The sequence below is a fragment of the Aspergillus homomorphus genome (assembly GCF_003184865.1).
Source record: "Aspergillus homomorphus CBS 101889 unplaced genomic scaffold BO97scaffold_2, whole genome shotgun sequence".
Classification (NCBI taxonomy): Eukaryota; Fungi; Ascomycota; class Eurotiomycetes; order Eurotiales; family Aspergillaceae; genus Aspergillus; species Aspergillus homomorphus.
The window spans coordinates 1,115,122-1,134,394 of record NW_020291888.1 but is presented as its reverse complement, the minus strand read 5'-3'; the positions used below and the strand labels follow the sequence as shown (position 1 = coordinate 1,134,394).

General features: G+C 53.1%; 6 protein-coding genes and 6 non-coding genes across 12 annotated transcripts; 5 read left to right on the top strand and 7 right to left on the bottom strand.

Moving 5' to 3' along the window:
- Positions 1-128: 128 nt before the first annotated feature.
- On the top strand, positions 129-792 carry BO97DRAFT_420394 (CENP-S family protein; the record flags this gene model as incomplete). Its single annotated transcript, XM_025696654.1, has 4 exons — positions 129-161; positions 246-369; positions 512-545; positions 675-792. The coding sequence occupies 4 exons, from the start codon at positions 129-131 to the stop codon at positions 790-792; spliced, it is 309 nt and encodes a 102-aa protein (XP_025556163.1).
- Positions 793-1,720: 928 nt separating this feature from the next.
- Positions 1,721-3,142, top strand: BO97DRAFT_382208 (uncharacterized protein; the record flags this gene model as incomplete). Its single annotated transcript, XM_025693284.1, has 5 exons — positions 1,721-1,804; positions 1,862-1,895; positions 1,949-2,197; positions 2,265-2,831; positions 2,911-3,142. The coding sequence occupies 5 exons, from the start codon at positions 1,721-1,723 to the stop codon at positions 3,036-3,038; spliced, it is 1,062 nt and encodes a 353-aa protein (XP_025556162.1). The 3' UTR covers positions 3,039-3,142.
- Positions 3,143-3,477: 335 nt separating this feature from the next.
- BO97DRAFT_t35 lies at positions 3,478-3,551 on the top strand. The gene has a single exon. It is a non-coding gene; the product is annotated as a tRNA-Ile (tRNA).
- A 997-nt stretch (positions 3,552-4,548) lies between these two features.
- On the bottom strand, positions 4,549-4,622 carry BO97DRAFT_t32. The gene has a single exon. It is a non-coding gene; the product is annotated as a tRNA-Ile (tRNA).
- Positions 4,623-5,634: 1,012 nt separating this feature from the next.
- On the bottom strand, positions 5,635-5,708 carry BO97DRAFT_t31. The gene has a single exon. It is a non-coding gene; the product is annotated as a tRNA-Ile (tRNA).
- A 1,065-nt stretch (positions 5,709-6,773) lies between these two features.
- BO97DRAFT_t36 lies at positions 6,774-6,847 on the top strand. Its single transcript has one exon. It is a non-coding gene; the product is annotated as a tRNA-Ile (tRNA).
- Positions 6,848-7,448: 601 nt separating this feature from the next.
- Positions 7,449-7,522, top strand: BO97DRAFT_t37. The gene has a single exon. It is a non-coding gene; the product is annotated as a tRNA-Ile (tRNA).
- Positions 7,523-7,777: 255 nt separating this feature from the next.
- BO97DRAFT_474956 (phosphatidate phosphatase App1 family protein) lies at positions 7,778-11,364 on the bottom strand (the record flags this gene model as incomplete). Its single annotated transcript, XM_025700368.1, has 2 exons — positions 7,778-10,952; positions 11,319-11,364. The coding sequence occupies 2 exons, from the start codon at positions 11,362-11,364 to the stop codon at positions 7,912-7,914; spliced, it is 3,087 nt and encodes a 1,028-aa protein (XP_025556161.1). The 3' UTR covers positions 7,778-7,911.
- Positions 11,365-11,479: 115 nt separating this feature from the next.
- On the bottom strand, positions 11,480-13,891 carry BO97DRAFT_382202 (UV-endonuclease UVE-1). The gene is made up of 2 exons (XM_025693283.1): positions 13,401-13,891; positions 11,480-13,344 (listed from the first exon to the last, which is right to left on the bottom strand). Exons 1-2 carry the CDS (start codon positions 13,635-13,637, stop codon positions 11,770-11,772), a joined length of 1,812 nt encoding a protein of 603 aa, XP_025556160.1. The 5' UTR covers positions 13,638-13,891; the 3' UTR covers positions 11,480-11,769.
- Positions 13,892-14,374: 483 nt separating this feature from the next.
- BO97DRAFT_402571 (uncharacterized protein) lies at positions 14,375-16,034 on the bottom strand. Its single transcript, XM_025694534.1, has 2 exons — positions 15,278-16,034; positions 14,375-15,212 (listed from the first exon to the last, which is right to left on the bottom strand). The coding sequence occupies exons 1-2, from the start codon at positions 15,721-15,723 to the stop codon at positions 14,870-14,872; spliced, it is 789 nt and encodes a 262-aa protein (XP_025556159.1). The 5' UTR covers positions 15,724-16,034; the 3' UTR covers positions 14,375-14,869.
- A 547-nt stretch (positions 16,035-16,581) lies between these two features.
- On the bottom strand, positions 16,582-16,655 carry BO97DRAFT_t30. The gene has a single exon. It is a non-coding gene; the product is annotated as a tRNA-Ile (tRNA).
- A 115-nt stretch (positions 16,656-16,770) lies between these two features.
- BO97DRAFT_81244 (uncharacterized protein) lies at positions 16,771-18,426 on the bottom strand. Its single transcript, XM_025701082.1, has one exon. It carries the CDS (start codon positions 17,944-17,946, stop codon positions 17,026-17,028), a length of 921 nt encoding a protein of 306 aa, XP_025556158.1. The 5' UTR covers positions 17,947-18,426; the 3' UTR covers positions 16,771-17,025.
- Positions 18,427-19,273: the final 847 nt, after the last annotated feature.

The window sequence follows — 19,273 nt, the reverse complement described above, 5'->3', positions numbered from 1 at the left end:
ATCATCGTGATCGACCTAATCATTTCGGAGTCTTGTCTTGTGCTCTCCAGCAAGCATATCTGCAGCTTACGCTACCTGGTTCTGAAGCCCTTTGTCGAGTCATTGGCTCTGTATCGAATACCTCCGCCATGGACCAGAATGAGGAAGCTGGGCTCGAGGAGGTACGTACCCTAGCATCCTCCTGCTCGTTCACCTTGTGCACTTTTTGTTAGCTGTGCTAAGCGTACCTCTTGCCCCTTGTGCAGCGCTTGAAATCCGCTCTCTGGCTGGCCATTGGAAAAATCGTGGACGAAGAGACTATCAAACTTGGTATCAATGCCACGCCTCAGTTTATTGGGGCCTTGACGGAATTAGTCTGGGCTCAGATAGGTTTGTCTTTCTCTGTCTCCTCATATGCATTATACTTGACGTGGACGGGCATGAACAATTTGTCAATTGTCTCTCGTCTCGATTGTTTCCATCTACTGTCGCCTCACCCTTTGTGTCCAAAGCTGACCGGTCTATCACACAGAGACGGTTGGCCAGGACTTGGAGTCGTTTTCCAAGTAAGTGGTTCTTCTATGCTAAGCTCATCCTATCCAAAGCGAGAGCAACTCCTTGTTCTTACGCTTGCGCCTCGAGTTCAGAGACATTTGACGTTGGGGTTTGCTGACTCGCTCGGCTTACCGTTTTAGGCATGCCGGCCGCTCGACCGTCAACGTCAACGATGTCATGCTCCTGGCACGCCGCAACGAGGGCTTGGAATCCATCTTACGCGCGTTCGTCGAGCAGCTACGTGATCAGGGGGCCTGAAGAGCCGTGTGACAACCCATGATTGGTTTTCATCGGAATTACCTCAGTCAAAAGTCTATATGCAGAATTTCCGAACAGCTTCATTGGTGGCTGAACTCCTCTGCCATTCAGAGCCATCTGGTGGATGTAAGGCAAACCCTTTCGCTCCCTTGTCAAGCTCCTGTGATTGGAGAAATGGCTAACCCTTTGGCAGGGATCGTTGTTCGCCATTAAGTGACAGCTGCGGAGATCCAACGCGGGTGCATCTATAAGGTTTTATCCTTCACGTTATGACGCCACTGCTCAAGGTTCTCGTCAACGCGAACAGGCACTCGATCTCTCCGAACGCCTCCAAACCTCGCGAGTCCAATCGCTAGGCTGGCTCCACCTTGGCGAATCCTGTCACAATTAACCCATTGTGATATATGGATCGTCATCTGACGCCGGGCAAGAGCCCAGCAAATCATATTCTCGCTACTCCTGGGCGTGATCCAGAAATATCTACTGAAAGCCAGCAGTAGGGCTCGTGCCAACGCAGGGTCAATGCAACGTCAAATGTGTTGTAATGATTACCCAGACGAAAGACCTGCTGTCGGGCCAATTGGACACCCTCTTGACAAAAGTACATACAATAGAACCAATCAATGAATACCTGAGAACATTTCCCGTTCGCCTGGGACCTCTTCGATATCCTTAACGTCATTGCAACGTCTTTCCAACTTGCCTTGGCTTCTCACATAAGACTGCACGAGTCTGGTAGTATACAAGCGGCCTTTGCGATGAACTTCCGCAGGAAGCGCTATTGGATTGCTATAGTGTATCAAACCGGAACTGATTTACGTTAATGGTTTAAAAAATACGAATCAAGGTCTAAGACGCCAGGATGCTGAATACTGCGACTGACTCTGTCAACGCTCTTCGGACGACCCTCACGGGGACAACGCCCGTCATGAAAGCCGTCCGCTTCCATGGTCGCGGCGACATCAGAATCGATGAGATCGAAGAGCCTGCGTGCGGAGAAGGTCAAGTTAAGGTGTGTCCACTACTATCAGGGGCAATGGCGCCGTATTAATGGAGTGGCATTCCACAGATGCGACCTGCTTTCGTCGGAATCTGTGGTAGCGGTACGCTCCCGGCTCGTGGAAACTTGGATATATCGACTAACCCTCCATCTCAGACCTACATGAATACACCGGCGGCCCTGTTCTAGTGCCCCAAAAGCCGCACAAGATCACCGGAGCCACGCATCCCGTTACCCTCGGGCACGAATTCGGCGGGATCATCGAGGAGGTAGGAGAGGGCGTAACCCACGTTGTTCTGGGACAACGAGCTGTAGTGCGACCCACCATCTTCGACAAAGAGTGTACGTCCTGCAAGCTCGGCTACGAATACTGCTGTGAGAACATTGGTTTCATCGGACTATCAGGTGAGGGACAACACCCCTGAGCTTGTTACCGCTTAGAGCCGGGCCCACTGACCGCAAGCCACCCCAGGATACGGCGGCGGCCTCGCCAACCACATCGTCGCACCAGCCGAGCACTTCTACCCGATCCCCGACACAATCTCTCTCGAAGCCGCGGCGCTGATCGAGCCCCTGGCAGTAGCGTGGCACGCCGTGAACATCTCGCCGTTCAAACCGGGCGACAGTGTTCTGGTCCTCGGCGGCGGACCAGTGGGGATCGGGATCGTCCAGGTCCTCAAGATGCAAGGGTGCCAGAAAATCATTGTAGCCGAGCTGATGGAGAACCGCAAACAGTTGGCCCGGGACTACGGTGCCGCGCATATCGTGGACCCGCGCGAAACGGACACAGCTACCCGCGTCCGCGAGCTGACCGACGGCGTCGGCGCAGATGTCATCTTCGATACCGCTGGGGTGGAACGTGCGCTGAACGAGGCGATTGGAGCCTGCCGCACCCACGGCACGATCGTTAACATCGCTGTGTGGGAGAAACGGCCCGCCCTGCGGGTGAACGACCTGATGTATAGCGAGGTAAAATACACGGGGTCGGCGTTGTATGATGAGAGTGCGTTCATGAATGTTATTGAGGCGCTGAATCATGGTATGTGCTGCTTGTTCTCTTTCCCTTGTCTCATGCTTTATGCATTAGAGAATATGTAAAGTTGACACATGGGGAATAGGCCAGTTGACCCCGGAGAAAATGATCACGGCCAAGATCAAGCTGGATGAGGTGGTGGAGAAGGGGTTCGACGCGCTGGTACATCATCGGGATGCCCATTGCAAGATTTTGGTCGATGTGCAGGCATAGGCTTGGAATTTGCGGGTAAACTGATGATGCTACGAATTTCCTTCCATGTCATAATATGACGTTGTTGAGTATGTCGCTGCCACGCTATGGTGACGCCGTGTCCCCGGGGTTTATGCTTTGTATACTTCTGTACCTATGTACTGTACAACAATGAGGTTTAGCTGCCAATTGAACAATGGCGTACTTATTCCACACCCACCCCATCCACTCTCCAGGCTCCAATACCAGCACAACCAGCTCCAGCTCCAGCAATCTTACTCTCCATCGCTGATCGCACCGAGTGATCGAAACCCCTGCTTTCCGCCACCCATCTACCCCGCATGACCTCCGACAGTCTGACAGCAAGTTGAAGTCATGCTAACGACGGGGCAGCTCTAGCACATTACTCAAAATGTTTGCCGGTTATAATACTAGCATAAGTGGCGAAAAACATCAACTGGGTCCCATAGCTCAGTTGGTTAGAGCGTAACGCTAATAACGTTAAAGTCGAGGGTTCGAGCCCCTCTGGGACCAGCTTTCTTTTTGCTTTTGTTCGCATTAAGCCATGGATTGATATCATCGATTTTTTGGTGAGTGGTGGGGGTTGGTGCTTGGATACGTGCGCAGGTTATAAGAGTATATGTGCTTGAGGGGTGGTTTGGGGGGTGTTGTTGGTTGCATGTCGGGGGACTGGATGGTCTGGGTGGGTTTGGGGCAGCGTGCTGTTGCTGCTTGGAGTATGCACACGGATCTAGCTAGGGAGGGTGACTTGTGGAGTCTATGCTATAGGGTGGTGTACCGATTAATGCATTTCATGCCGTATGTTTCGGCCAGTCGGTATAGGACGGTCAATGGCGTTGTCCAAGGTTGCACCGATTGAAATTCCTGGTAGACTGGCAGAACTGACTTCCGTGCAACAAGCTCGTGGAGCTTTGGATCTCTTAGGTTGAGTTATTCCTGATTCGGTAACAATTGGCTCGTCAGGATAGTCTGGTCACCGTCTAGACCGTAGCCTGCGAGAGGGCCAGTATCCGAGGCAAAGCGAATGGATATGTCCAAGCCACGTCCATGCTAAACCTATGCTTGCAAGTAATGCACCGGGAGCCGGGTTGGGGATTCGAAAGAGCCCAGTGAAGGCTCGCTTCACTCATAGTTGCTTATATATGCATGTTGATGCAGAGCCATCATACCTCAGACCATATCAATCCAGCCATCTCATATACACGCAGGTATAGAAGCCCATCACCGTAGCGAGTGCAGGATCTCCGATACTCGGACCAACAATGTTTCTTCTGATATCGTGCATGAACCCCACGGCTACTGCCATATGAGTTGCAAAGCAATCGATATATCGTCCTAGTCAGATGCGTATATGAATCACCGGGAACACAGCCACAGCTTATGGAATTGCTTTCCGTACCTGCATCAACATGCCCTCCCGCATCATTACCTCCTCCACGTGTGTCTGAAACGTCCCGCTTCAAGGCCCGGTCCGGAAAAATGAAGCTGGAGCATGCAAAAAGAGAAAGGCTGGTCCCAGAGGGGCTCGAACCCTCGACTTTAACGTTATTAGCGTTACGCTCTAACCAACTGAGCTATGGGACCCGCTTGTTGAATTGAGGCTTGAAATTGTGTAATACAACCCTATACTAAGCTTTGGTGCTGATTTGAGGGGACTCGGGAGGGTGTAAGGCCATGTCGGGGCAGTTCATGTGTTCTAGGGCCGTGCAGCACAGTGGTGCGGCTGGGGACTGGAAATGAGTCTGTAATGTGCTTTGGTATCAGTAAAGGGGCTTGGCGTGAGGATGTGGCTCGGAGGTGCATGTTTGGTTAGGTAGATTGAGGTGGGTGTGTTGGAGTCGCGCTCGGTAGTGATAGAAATAGTAGTCGGGAGTGTAATTTCGAACTAGGCTGGTATAGTATATAGGTACGCGGGTGGGGGGAGTTAATTCTGCTATCAGTAGAATCCGGATCACGGATATTTGTTTGGGTGGGTGGTAGTGTTTATACTCCGCGGCTGTACAAAATGGCGGGAAATACGACGAAGCTTGGTTGAATTTCCTGTTGATATGTTCCAGCTACAGTTGGACAAACACGATATGCTGCCGAATAGGTCGACTCTATACAATGATGCCATAGTGATGGGAACTACTCTGTAGTTATTATCGACCAGCCGCAGCATCTCCCTGAACTCTATTTAAGGTTTACCGATAGAAATCTTGTGGCCCAAACTACTCGTAGCCAGTCTCGAGTCCCGACGTGTAAGGATAGTCTATCCGTGTCCCGCAGACGCTGATCAAAATTATTGGGACTAATATCAACGATAGAGACTCGAAGCGATGTGTCTCGTCGTTAGGCTTCTCGGGTGTAAATCCTCGTGATTCGACCTCACTCGCCTATACAAGTATACCGCCGGTTCTGGTTCATTCAATCGGCTCATGATCTCACATCATCTCCTCTGCGGGCCCTCTATTGTCTATACTCAACCTTGACGTGCGATAAGGTGTGGAATTCAATCGGCTCATGATCTCACATCATCTCCTCTGCGGGCCCTCTATTGTCTATACTCAACCTTGACGTGCGATAAGATGTGGATGGAAAGAAAGGCAAAAAGAGATGGTCCCAGAGGGGCTCGAACCCTCGACTTTAACGTTATTAGCGTTACGCTCTAACCAACTGAGCTATGGGACCCAATTGATATTCTTAACTTGTTTTAGTGCATTATTGCCCAAAGCCTGAAGTAGCATTAAAATGAAGAGCGAATACAGGTTGTGGTGGTTAGGAAATAGATATGGGGTAGACTATATTGTTTCTGGCTTGAGATCGGCGTTTCTCTTGGACTCTGACTGATCAGGTAGGCTCGGGTGGGGTTTATATAGCAGTGACGAGCATGTACTTTCATTTGCAGCGAGAAATCTTCTGCTGTTTGGGTGGGCTATATCTCTTTATGTTTTGGTCATATGAGAGATTCTTTTGAGCTTGTGTTGGGGTCTGGCGGTGTTAATCTGTCCTACCTCTTGTATGTCTGTGTTGTTGTGTTAATATGCTTTCGAATAATATATGGAATGTTTTTGGCGAGTGGTCGTTGTGGTTATGGTGTGCTTCCGGCTGCTATGTGGTGGTAGTTCTTGGTGGTCAGTATATTACTTCGTGTGGACCGATGTGTCCTGCGTTAACGGTCAATATGATATATTCCCGAAACTCGGGTGTCTGCTGTCGTACTCTCGAAACACTCGAGGGTTCGTACGGCATGCATGTCGCCGTGCGCCTCCGCTCTAGTCTTGTGGGATTGGTCGTCTCTTGGTGTGTTGGGGGAGGAGAGGCGGGGGCTACTGGAAAGAGGACGGTTGTTGATTCTTTGCAGCGTGATTGTTCATTTGGACTTCGTGCCGATAAATATTGATATGCTTGCCTGGTGGCACTGATTTATTCTACACTTGCCTGTGGCGCTGCGTCTTATGCGTGATATCAGTTGCCACCGAGTGCTTATATATATTTCGGGCCCTATGCCCAATTCACACAGCAGTAAGCGGTGACACACTAAACCACCGAACAATCAACAACCCAAGCATGAAGACACCACTGAACTCAATTGGAGAGTTCCAACGGAGATAGGAGATAGTAACCAAGCAAGCCTCCACACCAACCGACAGACTCGCACTTGAAGTCTACCAACAGCGAATTTAGGCCCAGATACGCCTACTGCACCTAACACAGGGATGTAGTGCACTAGCTCTCGGCCGAATCAACAAGCGGGGTCCCATAGCTCAGTTGGTTAGAGCGTAACGCTAATAACGTTAAAGTCGAGGGTTCGAGCCCCTCTGGGACCACAGATCTCTTTTTGCTCCTGCAACGGCCAGGAATATAAATTTTGTCGCTGGATGCCTGTCTGTCTTCGTTGCTCGCCGCAGCCAAGCGGCAGAGAGATGATGGCGCAACGCTGGACGAGCAATGTATACCGCGGTACAACGCCGCCCGTCCCTGGCCGGGAACACGAGAACAGGGATCATCGGATGTCAGATCGCGCACCGAGATGCTTGTTAGCGTGGGATTATCTATCTCAACTGAGATCACCACCGTCAATCGGCGACTGAATTTATTTACAGCATCCGGATGTCCAACCGTGTGTCTGGTTTACCTACTGTATCAACGAGGCAGATGCGCCTTGCAATCCACAAGACATCCATCCATCTTTCCCAGAGGAAGATACCTTCGACAGAGCTTCGCAATCGGTCGACAGACAGAAGAGACCACTCCTGACAAAATATGATAGCTAGAGGGTATAACACCAATAGCATAATCACCAAACGACACCAACACCACGTCTACACTCCCTCCTCTGCCACCCCTCCGCGCAAACCACACCTACACTCGTCAGACTCTAATTCAGGCTGATGTAGCCATATTCCCTCGCAGGCATCAACAACCACAGGTCCCATAGCTCAGTTGGTTAGAGCGTAACGCTAATAACGTTAAAGTCGAGGGTTCGAGCCCCTCTGGGACCATCTTTTTTTGCATCTCCCTCCCTCCCAGGGGGGTCGTCGGCAGTGGACTGACTTTGTTTTTATCCACTGCTTGCTGGATAGTGATGGGGCTAAGTACCGAGGTGGACTGACGGGAGGATTGCATGGATACATGCACGCTGTAGTGTGTATAGCCTGGACCCATTACGCGGCAGTTCTTGTTGGATGGCTCGACTAACTGATTGTTATTCTAGCCATGAGTGGAGGTAGTCATAAGAATCAGTAGTATATACAAAGCGATAGGGTATGATATGGTATGGTATACATTCAACCATTCATCTAATATACTCCAAGCGTATATCGTGAGCAAACCACCGAAGGACCATCGGGGTGGAAGGGTATCATCTATCTCAAGTAACCTGCCAAACTGACTAACCCTTGTTCTTCATCTCCTTAATCGCCTCCTCCACCAACCATACGCTGACCTCCTGCGCATCGCGGCCGACGCGCCAGCTCCCCAGTACCACGCCGCGCTGCTCGAGGAGTTCCTGTGCACGCTCCCACCGTCGCCGCCACATTTCCTCCCGCTTGTTTGGGAGCGGGGCGGCGGGCGGAGGCGGGTTGTCAGCCCCACCGTTCCGGTCCAGGTCGTTGCCGGTGTTGGTTCGGTTTAGGGATGAGCTTGATTGGGTGGAGCGGAGGATTGTGGATGGAGAGGCGGACCAGTTGAGGCGTTCGGAGGCGTACTGCAGGGCCGCGGAGGCTGCTGCGGCGGGGTAGGATTGTTGTTGCTGTGGTTGCCTCTGAGGGGTGGAGCGGTTGGTGGGTGGCTGGGACGAGCCGGAGCTTGCGACTGATGCTGCCGTGTTGGCTCGGCGAGGCGGAGGGGGTGGAGGGGCTTGCTTCGAGCGCGTGGACCTGGCATCGCCAAGGTCCTGTTCCATGCCGGCGGTCTTGGGCCGCGTAGGTAGCTGCTGGACTGTACGCCCTCCAGAAGAGTTGCCGTCGATTCTGGGATCGGCTGCGCCCAGATTCCGATCCGGCGAGACCTCCGGCTTGATAGATGATCGGCGCGGGGGCAGTGGCGGTACAGGCTTGCGCTTGATCATGTCCCCTACAGACATGTCGGGGTTAGTCGAGTTTGAGCGCAACGATGAGGGCTTCGACGGCTTGGCCGGGGCCGTGCGTCCGGCAGGAGACAGGGAGGAGGTCGTGGTGTCCCGCTCGTCATCATCTCGCAGATCAATCAGATCCGCATTGTCCAGGCTGATGGCATCCGCAGACGGGTTAACCTGCGCAAGAGGCCGGCGAGGTGGGAGCGCCGGCCGGTTAGTCGCCGCATCGGATTCATCGACGAGTTGCGGATCGCTGCGGCTTCGGGACGCCTTATGTTCCAGATAGTCCACGGACTTCTCGAAGAATTCCCTCTTGAGGGGAGTGGTGACATCGCGGATGAAGATGCCCAGGATCCTGCCTGGGTTGGCCAGGACGATGTCCGTGTAGACCTCCAGATCTGCCTCGCCGCTATCACCGACCAGTATGAACTTCCGCGAAGGGAAGTCTCTCAAGATCTGCTCGAGGTTGCCCTTCTTCCGCTCCGCCGTAGGCTCAAAGATCCCCTGGAGCATCCCACTGTACTGTTTGAGATGCATGGACCCCGGAGGCAGCCCGACCTGTTTGAAGTACCGCTCCAAGAGAGGGTAGAGCTGCCACGGGGCGTTGGAGACATAATGTATCTCAACACCCATTTTAGCCAGCTGATTGTACCAGTCCGTTACGCCTTCGATCGTCAGCTCGGCCAGTTCACGGACAAAGGTATTCCGGAAGATCTCCTTCGCGCCGCTCGCGATAGCCGAATGTTTCACCGTGTCGTCGATATCACTGATCAGACTGACACCGGAGGGCTCGATGATCTGGACCTCCTTCACCACAGAGAGGCTCTCTGAGGCGAGGACGCGGATATGGGTCGGGACGAACGGCAGCGCTGCCCGCATGTTGAAGTGACCAGAGACATCGGTCATGATACTCCGTGACTGGCTCCTGGTCTCATCGAAGAAAAACACCGTCACGGGCATGTCCGTGACCGGGTTCGTGAGGAAAGGACGCAGTCGCTCCATCAGATGCGCGTTGGCCATCGAAAGCTCATCCTTGGTCATCTGCGTGGTAGCTGTAGTAGCGACGCTTGACGAGGTTCCCGTCCGCTGTGGCAGGCGTCCAGGCACTCCCTGACCGTCCCTCTCGCCCAACGCGCTCTCCCTCCACGCCGAGTCCGCCCTACCCTCCGCCCCCTTGATGATCGACTGCGCCTCCGTATCAACCAACTCAGCCTCGCGTCTATCAGTCTTCTGCTGCATACTCCCACCCAGCTCATCCCCACCGCCACCGTTCGCATTACTCGCGGGAGCAGGCACACCACTCAACTTTCTCGCCAAGGCAATCATAAGACGATGTTTCCGCGTCATCGGCCCGCGATGAGGCGCATACAACCAACCGCGCACATCCACCGTAACGATGGCATTCTTATCCTCATAATCATCCCAGCCCGTAGCCTTACTCCTCGTCTCCGCAGCCGGCTCATCCGAAAGACCACGATACTCATCAATCGTAGCATTTGAGCCCCTCCTTCCCCCCCACCCTTCCTCCCCCTCCTTTACCTCCACCTCTTTCTCTTTCTCACCAGAATGAGCCCCCCTAACAATCCGCCGCCCATAGCTCGGAAAAATAACCATCTCCTCAAGCCCAGAGCGCGCGATCTCAACATCCGGAAACGCCCCCGGGGCATCACGAGCATAATTCTCATCATTATAATCCCGCTGCTGGCTACCATTAAGCTGCGCCGCCCACTGCGCCGCATATGTCTGGCGCAGCTCGTTAGCAGCCTTGAGGTAATCATAGACCTTCTTCCGGCGGGTGCCCCGATTGGCACCCCACGACTCGTACTGCGACATTGTCGACGCTGCTGGCGTGTCTGCTGGCGCCCTAACACCTATACCTCTCAGCCCTGCGCGCTCGCCACTACCGGCACCGGGATAAGCGAGCGACCGCAACCGTCTCCCCCGCCCGAGCAGATACCCTAGTACTCCACCGCGTCCACCACCACCACTGCCGAGATTGATATTACGCTGGCGTGAAAGCTTGTTGGTCTGCCGCTGGACGAGCGCGCGGTAGACGCGGGCTTGTGCGCGGTGGCGGAATGCAGGGATCGTCTCGTGTCGGAGACTCCAGAGGCGGAGCTGGGCGCGGCGGAAGGGGTGCGGGCCTAGGAGGAGACGGAGTAGTCTATGTCCGCGGGGCAGGGAGCGGAGGGGCGACGGGGTGAGGAGGGCGCGGTTGCTGCGGTGGGGGTGGAGGGATTCTCGGAGGGATGCTGGTGGTGGTGGTCGTTTGTTGCTGCTGCTGGCGGTTGTGGGAGTTGTAGGGGGCGGGAGCGCGCGCCAGCGGGAACGCGGGGGGAATTTCGGAGCCACGTTTTCTTAGTGGTTGATTTATTCAATCGGTAGATTTTGTTTGGATGGGATGGGATGTGTGGAGGCTTTGAGTATGTAGTAAGTTATTATAGGAAGCTGGGGAACTGAGGTTAGATGATGGTTGTTTTGTGAGTGGAGGCGATGACGAACCGCTCGGGGATAAGATGATCAGGAAACCGAGTCACGGTATCTTCGTCGCTCGACAGGGCTATTATACTTGAAAAAATTTTGTGCCGCACAAACATAGATTGGGCTTGACTCATATACTGAGATTCAAGACATGACAAGAGCGACGAATGTCAAAATTGAGCGTTGGAGAGGAGGCGAAACAGGGCAAGAAGCGCAACGTCAAGCTGACGGCCGCAAGAAACCCGCGGTGGGGACAGACACTTCGCCCGATTGGGAAGCCTTCAACATGGTCGGATTCTAGCAATGGCACAGTCACAAAGAAAGAAGCTTCTTACCCATTCGATACATACATTGCCAGTCAATTGTATCTCATATAGTAGATTCATATATATAATCTTTACTTATACACTGTTTCTATCATCTAGATAGTATATAAAGACCCAGCGGCTATTAACAAGGCGCTTCGGGACTCGATCCACTGGCTTTCCTAAACCGATATCTGTAGCGCTGCCGTGCGACAGAGCACGGACGAGAGAAGCGCTGAAGTCCTATGAAGATATGGGACCCCCTTCGGATAACTAGGGGCCGCATGTATGTGCCAATGCACGGAGACTTCATACAGGGCTCTTCTGCAGCTGCCCGACCGACAATGCTGTAGAGCCGTAACCAGGAGGCATACCGATACGCCGTCTCTCAGGCCGAATCAGGGTCTTCGGTATAGTTCACCGTCTTTGCCCGTCTGCTACGACGGACACCTTTGCTCTGAGGAGTCGCAAGGTCGGGAGGCCCCGGGATATCTTCCTGTGTTTCCATATCCGAAGCAGACGGTGTGGAGGCAATCGGGGAGGCCTTCCGCTTCCTGGATGTCTGTTTCTTGACAGTAGGGGTGCGCTGCGCCCGTCGACTGGTCTTGGATGCCGGTGTAGCCAGCGCGCCGCTCTCCTCTTCACCGTTTGCTTCTGGCTCGCCTTTCGGCAGCGGTGAATCGGCGTTGGCGTCTTTGATCTTCTTCGAGACCGGTGTCTTCCGAGGACTCTGTGGAGCTTTACGCACGAGCTTCTTCGGACGCAGCCATTCCTCCATGCCAGGCGGCCAATATACTCTTCCGTCAGGTCCGCCCATACCGACGTCTTCTTCCGCGACGGTTCGCACGGGAGGCACTTGACCCTCGAGGTCGACAAAGCCCTCCTTCTTCTTTGTCTTCCTTGGCGGCCTGAATTGCTTATTTTCGTCCGTGCGGGTGTAGGGCAGCATGTCGCTAAAGAGATCATAACCAGGTAGTTTGAATGTCCTCATCAGCTCAAACACAGCCTGTTCCTTATCCTTGGCCTCGATCATCAAATCCATGGTCGGATCACAAGGAGGCATGGTGGACACACGGTCGCTGTGCTTTCGACGCTGACTTTTAGTGATAGCCGCCGCGGTTGGCTCCGAATAGTGCATTTTCTGAGTGATGTTTTTCCGAGTCCACGTGGCTTTGATCCTATCATACAGACCCATGATGTCCTGCGTTCCCTCACGGACTTGGGTCGAGTCAAAGATAATGTTGTGATGGTGGAAGTCCAGAACCAGCGGGATGTTCAACTCTTCGCAAATGGGGAGAAGATCGTGCACCGACCAGCTCACGTCATCGTTCTCGAGCACAAGTCGGTTCTTGACATCTTGCGGTAGGGCCTGATAATTCTCTCGAAACCGGTCGAGAGTGGCCTGTTTGTCACCGAAGACGCCGCCCATATGCAGGATCATGACAGCATCGCGATCCTGCTGCGGGGGCAAACGAAGCAACCGCAGCATTTCAGAGTGGTAATCCAGGTCTCGCAGAGAGTTCTCCACCACGCCAGGGTTGGGGGAGCCAAGCTGCGTAAACTGGCCCGGATGAGTGGTCACGCGATGACCAAGCTCCGCAACAAGTCGACCGACCTCGCCGAGCACTTCAGAGGCAAAGGGCTCCAGCTTATAGCCATACTCCTTGTGACTCGCAAACGGGAACATCTCACTGCTGAGGCGCATAAACTTGATCCCGTACTTGTCATTCCAGCGTATGAGCTTGAGAAGATCCCGCGCATTCGCGAGACCGAGAGCCTCGACGTACGCCTGCCCACGAGCAACGTCAGCCGGCTGATCCCGGTCAGGACGGTTTTTCGTCGGATGGGGCGGCTGCGTGGGATCCGACAGCGGATGCCGATTCTCTAGGATGGAGGCGATGCGGCAGGTTCGAGAGCAGAAAACCGGCGGGTTCGAGTACCGCAGGTACGTGTTCAAACAAGCCTATCGGTCGATTAGAGATTGAGCGGCAAACTGAGCTAGAACTAGATGCGACTCACGTAGCCCAAGCGCCCTTTCCAGGGAAGAGGCAGGTAGCTGCTGTTGACGGGCGGAGGCCGCGACAACGCGTCTTGCAGCTCCTCGGCCTCAAGCGGGACATCTTCATCCGACTCCGGATCCACGGCGACAGCACTGTTCGGCTCAATGGACTCTGGATCGGCCTTAATGTCCAGATTCTCGGCGCCATCAAGCAAGCTGCCGCCTGCGCCATCTTGGTTTACCTCGTTGATGGCCATCTCGGCAGCCTGTAAGTCGACGAGTCCAATTGATGCTGCAGATGATGAGCGTGAGGGGATGAAGCTTGCGACGGACGGGGTCACGGATCGTGACGGTAGGTTAGACAGTGGATGTGTAGCAGGTCTGCACAAGTGCGAGAAGAGGCGCCTGCTCGCAATAAAGCCTAAGGAACGGCGGGATCTCTGGAATTGTGTAATCGCAGAAAGGGAATTCGCCGCTGATGAGAGGTGGCGAATCTGGCGGGAGGAGCCAGACTCCTGGCCGCGTCCGGCATACTGGAGAGCGCGATCGATCCTCCACTGCCTAGGCGAGGATCCCCGCCAATACATCTAGCAGGGCAAGGATTGTAAGGATCTAAGTGAGACAGGACGGGGTGAGCATCGTCAGGCAGGGATAATGGAAAGAGATCTAGGTAAAACAGGTCTGTTGGCGCGCGATCCCATGCATCATTTCTGCGCGGGAATCGGGACAGAATCACGCGGGTATGATGCAAGAGGAAGTAAAGGAAGAAAAGATGGTTTGGTTCGAGATCGAGTTAGGTTAAGCCGCTAGATGAGCGAGCCTTAGGCAGGGGGGCTGAGGAGCTAATCTCGGGCACTAAGCGTTGTTCGGCGCAGCGGTTCCTGCATGCCGGATCCATCATTACCAGTGACTTGGTTTACCACAGATTACACGGCAGACAGACATCAGATGGGCTTGATGGGTCACAGCATACACAACGTACTACAGCCCATAGTGGAAGTATAGTCAAGTAAATTGGAGTCTAAATTCAATTGAACCTAAGCCTCGCGCAGTCCGCGCATTCTTTATCAGTAATCTCAAAGCACGCCTCGACTCAAATAAAGATCCAAAAAAGCAAGAGGAACAAAACTCCAACACGATCATTATTATATAATAGCCAGCTGAGCATTAAGACATAAAGTCCGCGCTGCCTGGGTATCCGCACAAGCCAGCTTTGATCATTCCGTGGTATCTTCCAAATTAATTATGCATGTTGTCATTTCACTCATCCGCCTTGCTCATTGCCAAAGGTTCATTGACCGTCCAAAAGCGAGCCCAGACTTACTGATTGAATAGGTGCCATACCAGATATATTTACTGCATATTCAATCCGTGGTTTCGTTTCATCGTGTTCTTGAGAAAGCAGCCGAGTTCAATCTCCTTCGCCAAGCTTTCACCGCACAGTAGATCTGTGACGCCGGCCAGCACAAAAGACACTAGTCAAGCGTATCTAGTAGTTGGCCGAATAAGCAGAGTTGCCATAACCGTAGCCCTGAGGAGCTGCAGCCTCAGGCGCCGTGTTCTTGTTGCGCGTGAACAAACCACCGGTGCCGTTGGTCTTCTCCGTCGGGGAGGCTCCTAGCTCAACGTCCCGGGGAGTCGGATGGTTGGGGAGCATGTCATCCGCACTCGCGGTCTCCGGGTTGGTCTTGTTGCGGCGCCAGAAGAAGCCGCGGCGTTGCGTGCCAGTACCATAAGTATAGCCGTTCGCGGGAGAGGGACCGAACCGTTTCTCCCGTTTGTGGTGGCGGGCGAGTAGGACTTGGAAGAGGATGGAGATCAGGAACAGGAAGCTAGATAGACTCGGAGTTAGAACACACCACATAGTAAAGCGGCCCTTTTGATGGACGGTACTCACATCCCAATAATGGCAACAGCAAATACAGCCTTCTCGAGCAAGCAAGCATAGCCAAGTCGCACGTGCGTTTGAGCGTCGTCGATGTTGCTAGAACCTGAACCCAGAGGAGTGGTGACGTTGCCGGAGCAGCTCTGGGTGCCTTTGCGGGTCATAACGGCGATAGCGATCATGGCTCCGACGAAGCAAATATCGAGGAGGACGGCCACGGCAGCAAAGAAAGTGACCCCGCCTAGGCAGCAGGTCAAAAGCATGCCCAGGATACCGTAAAGAGTTGCTGCACCCGATAGACCTTCGACGGCCTTCATCCACTGGGGAATCGTCTGATCATGCCGGGCCAGAACTGCTAGGAAATACGAGAAAATCCCAAGGATGACTGCGGCATCAAGAAATTGGAGGACTCGAACAGCTAGGTTCGTAAAGCGGAGGAGGACGCCGCCAAAACCCATCCTGAAAGTCGATGACACGTGCTTTGAGGGGGCTGGGGGAATTGGAGTATAGGATAGGCTTGTTGATTATATATAAAAGGGCCCAGCGAAATCAACGCCCTGTAGTGGTATCGTTCGCAGATAATGTTGCTCAAATGTAGCAGACAGGTCACAAAAAATTCTAGGCTGCAGCTAATCGAGCTTAAGGGCAAAGGCGATGATATAGTGCCGGAAGGAAGAAGAGTTTGCAATGGGCCTGCCCCGGAAGGCAGCAGAATTGCATTGTTATTAGGCCCAAGGAACGAGGGAGTATCGCAGCAGGATGATCAGTGGATAAGTGGAGGTCATTTCCCGTTGGACCGCGGCCGAAAGGCGCCGGAGGAGGCCCGTCCAGTCCACTCTGATGATATCACCACCGTCAGGGTCCGAATGTCGGGTCACCTTAGTGTGGCTGGTGACATCCTAAATCCCCGAATAATCCAATGAAACAAGCTGCCACTGCTGGACTTTCGTCCGTGGGATCGTCGCAATGCGTTCATTTCCCCTCTGCAGGTGGAGTCTGGCTATTGGCGGGTAAAGGCAGGTCTAAGCCCTGTATGAATTCCCCAGTGCACCGCCATCGTCCCTTTTCGGCGGAATTAGTCATGTCGCACTCTGGTCTTCTAAGTTAGCAAGCAAGACGGCTTTACCGGGAGTTCCATTAATAGTACGGAGTGGGTTGATCCCAATAGTCTTGATTGTCATCCTTTGTTTGTTTCCATGTACAGCCGTCATGCTTAAGTAGTATCCCACTGTATCATGAATATCTCCCATGGACTAGGCGGGCTCATCCAACGGAACCATATACTACAAAAAGAAACAAAAAAGCTAAAAAGAAGCTGGTCCCAGAGGGGCTCGAACCCTCGACTTTAACGTTATTAGCGTTACGCTCTAACCAACTGAGCTATGGGACCCAGTTGATGTGAATCACTTTCTACTTAAGCACTATGAGAAAAAATGAAGGTATCCGCGCGATCGTGGTCCTCTGGGTTGATACGTCAGGATGAAGCAGGCCGTGATCTCGCACAGAGTTGAGGGATGGGACCGGGTGCGACATCATCACAAACTGTTTGGTACGTCAATATATCATGGTCTTCAGTGGAAGCAATGCTCGTTGTTGGCCATATTCCATTATGAGCCTGTGACCGGTGCAAATGCAGAATTAAGTATAAAAATCGTCTGCCAGCGGACAGGAGTGCACCGTGCCAATGATCGCTCCACCAGAACCAAAACGCCCACCAATAAACAAAGCCCAATTTGCACAATCCATAAATCAGAAGTGACTCAATGACGCATCGCTGGCTGCCTTTCATCATCACCCATAGATGAGACAGAGGAAATATCGTCGAGACTGGCACGATGGACAAGGGATGGCCCCCTACTGTACCTCGAGATATCTGATACAGCATCATCCAGAGGGTGATTGAACGGGGATGTCGGTCGCTCGCGTCTCGATCCGTGTCGTGAAGGGGCGCCGGTGTCTATCACGGGCGATACGCTTGTCTCTGCACGCCCTGGTTGAGTTGTGTATGGAGGTGGTTGTTCAAGTGGTGTGTCAATCCCCGCCGGTGAGTTTTGATGACTGGCAGCTGTGTCAAGGCTGCGAGATTGGTTCGGAGCGAGAAGGTCACCCGAGAGGTTAGAGCTGCTGTATGGTATAGGTCCTGTGAAGGGAATGCTGTGGGTATCGTTGGCCGTAAATCCCCAGGGTGTGCCTTGTGGTGGCTGTGATCGTGGTGAGTTCCGTGGCTTAGGTAGGATTGGCTGTCGCGGAACGGTCACTACATCGACTTGCGAAGTAGATGGGATGGCATGGCCTCGACGGCGACGGCGACGGCGTCGCAGAAAGAAGAAGAGAAGCCCGAAGATGATTGCTGCGCCCACAACGGCAACGGGGATGGCGATAGCGAGAGTTTTGGTGGTATTGCTGTTGCTACTGTTGGCGGAGGAAGTCGAGGTGGAAGACGGGTTTGTCGATGCCGTGGACGATGGGAAAGTAGTCCGGGTAGCTGTGAGAAAGGAGTCGGCTGCTGTAGGTGTTGTCGCGCTGGCGATAGTGGACTCTGCAGGAGATGCATTTGACCAGGCCTGGGATGTACTGCCGCTGCTGCTACTGCTTTCTCCCTCCCACACATTTTGACTGCCCGTTTGATATTTGCCTGTGCTCTCCCCTGACCACTGACTTCCGCCTTCCATCCCAGACATAACTGTAATAGTTGGATAGTTCTATCATTCACGTGCGACAATATTGACAAGATAAAATCGCTTGATGAAACCTTCTCAACAACAACAAGGCCAAGCGCTGTACATCAGTAGTGCCGCCTGGGTTGTTCGGAATGTGTTCCCTGATGTATAGTGGACAGGCAGGGACTGAATCATAGGACAGTCACGAAAGTGAAACCCAACTGACAACCCGATTAGTCTCTCGAGACGCGTATGGAGCCCTAAGGATTTAACGTACCATATAAAACGAGGAGAATCGGAATTGAAAGAGTCTTCTAGTAGATGCTTATGTCAGTGTGCCTATTGAAAGAAGAACAAAGAACCAGCGTACCTGCAACGATCCACACTCAAGATTCCTTTTAGAAAGAGTTATAGATAGAAAACCGCTGCACAAGACCTAGATAGGCTAAGACAGGAATATGGGAGAGAAGAGAAAGAATTGAGAGTCGGCGACAACCGCATAGAAAAAGAGCTGACATGGCGCAGCATACTTAAGAGGAATAAGATACGGCCTAAGATGAGGGCTAGGTAAGGGCTAAGGAAGTACAGCCCGCGTCCCTCCTCCATCCTCCAGGCCCATTGTAGGATAGGCTACCAATCAGCTCCAGGTAGCACGGCGTAAAGCGCCGGATCTTGCTAATGACGACGCGCAATGCAATAAGAATAGTTGTTGCCCGCTCACGAGGGTGAAACGAACAGCATTGTAGCCTCCCCGCCAGCGGGATGCATGATTGGCGTCAAATGCTTGTTGGCGAGAAGTACCTAAACAGCTGGCACATGCTTAGGCTTGAAAGGGTGAAAAGATGACCGCCTTATGGAACAAAGGAAAAACTTCCACGTCATGATTCGATGAGCGTGTGGAAGCTCCACCGATAGCCTGATCGACGCACTAGCTTGGAGTGACGGGGGATTGGAGACGTCGGCGCATTGCGTGGCCCCGATATGGGGCCAACCGCGTCTGAAGTGCGCTGGACTGATGGGGTTTTCTCGAGAAGACACGGTCTGGACAGGCTGGGCCCTGTAATCAGGAATTGGAAGGCGAGAAGAATGTTACAAATGCTAGAATTGAAGTTGGATGCTTTGTATTTACTGCGAAGAAGTGACCAACAATCCGCGCGTGAGCAAGCCGAACCATCGGCGGGTTTTACCCCTCCGTGTTTCACGGCTGCACCACCAACACAGCCACCCAGACTGCATTATGAGCAGCACTTGACCTTGGGAATGTTAGTCCCTCAAGCTTAGTCCGGAGATCCTTTGCAAAAGGATCCGATGCCAACACAATGTGCGATGGGGCTGATAGTCTATGCTT

Excerpts from the sequence above, each read along its gene's own strand:
- BO97DRAFT_382202 (XM_025693283.1), bottom strand. The coding sequence starts at position 13,637 with ATGGCCATCAACGAGGTAAACCAAGATGGCGCAGGCGGCAGCTTGCTT. Across the intron at positions 13,345-13,400 it reads GGAAAGGGCGCTTGGGCTAC|GCTTGTTTGAACACGTACCT; the intron begins GTGAGTCGCATC and ends ATCGACCGATAG.
- BO97DRAFT_402571 (XM_025694534.1), bottom strand. The coding sequence starts at position 15,723 with ATGGGTTTTGGCGGCGTCCTCCTCCGCTTTACGAACCTAGCTGTTCGA. Across the intron at positions 15,213-15,277 it reads GCTGTTGCCATTATTGGGAT|CTTCCTGTTCCTGATCTCCA; the intron begins GTGAGTACCGTC and ends GAGTCTATCTAG.
- BO97DRAFT_81244 (XM_025701082.1), bottom strand. The coding sequence starts at position 17,946 with ATGTCTGGGATGGAAGGCGGAAGTCAGTGGTCAGGGGAGAGCACAGGC.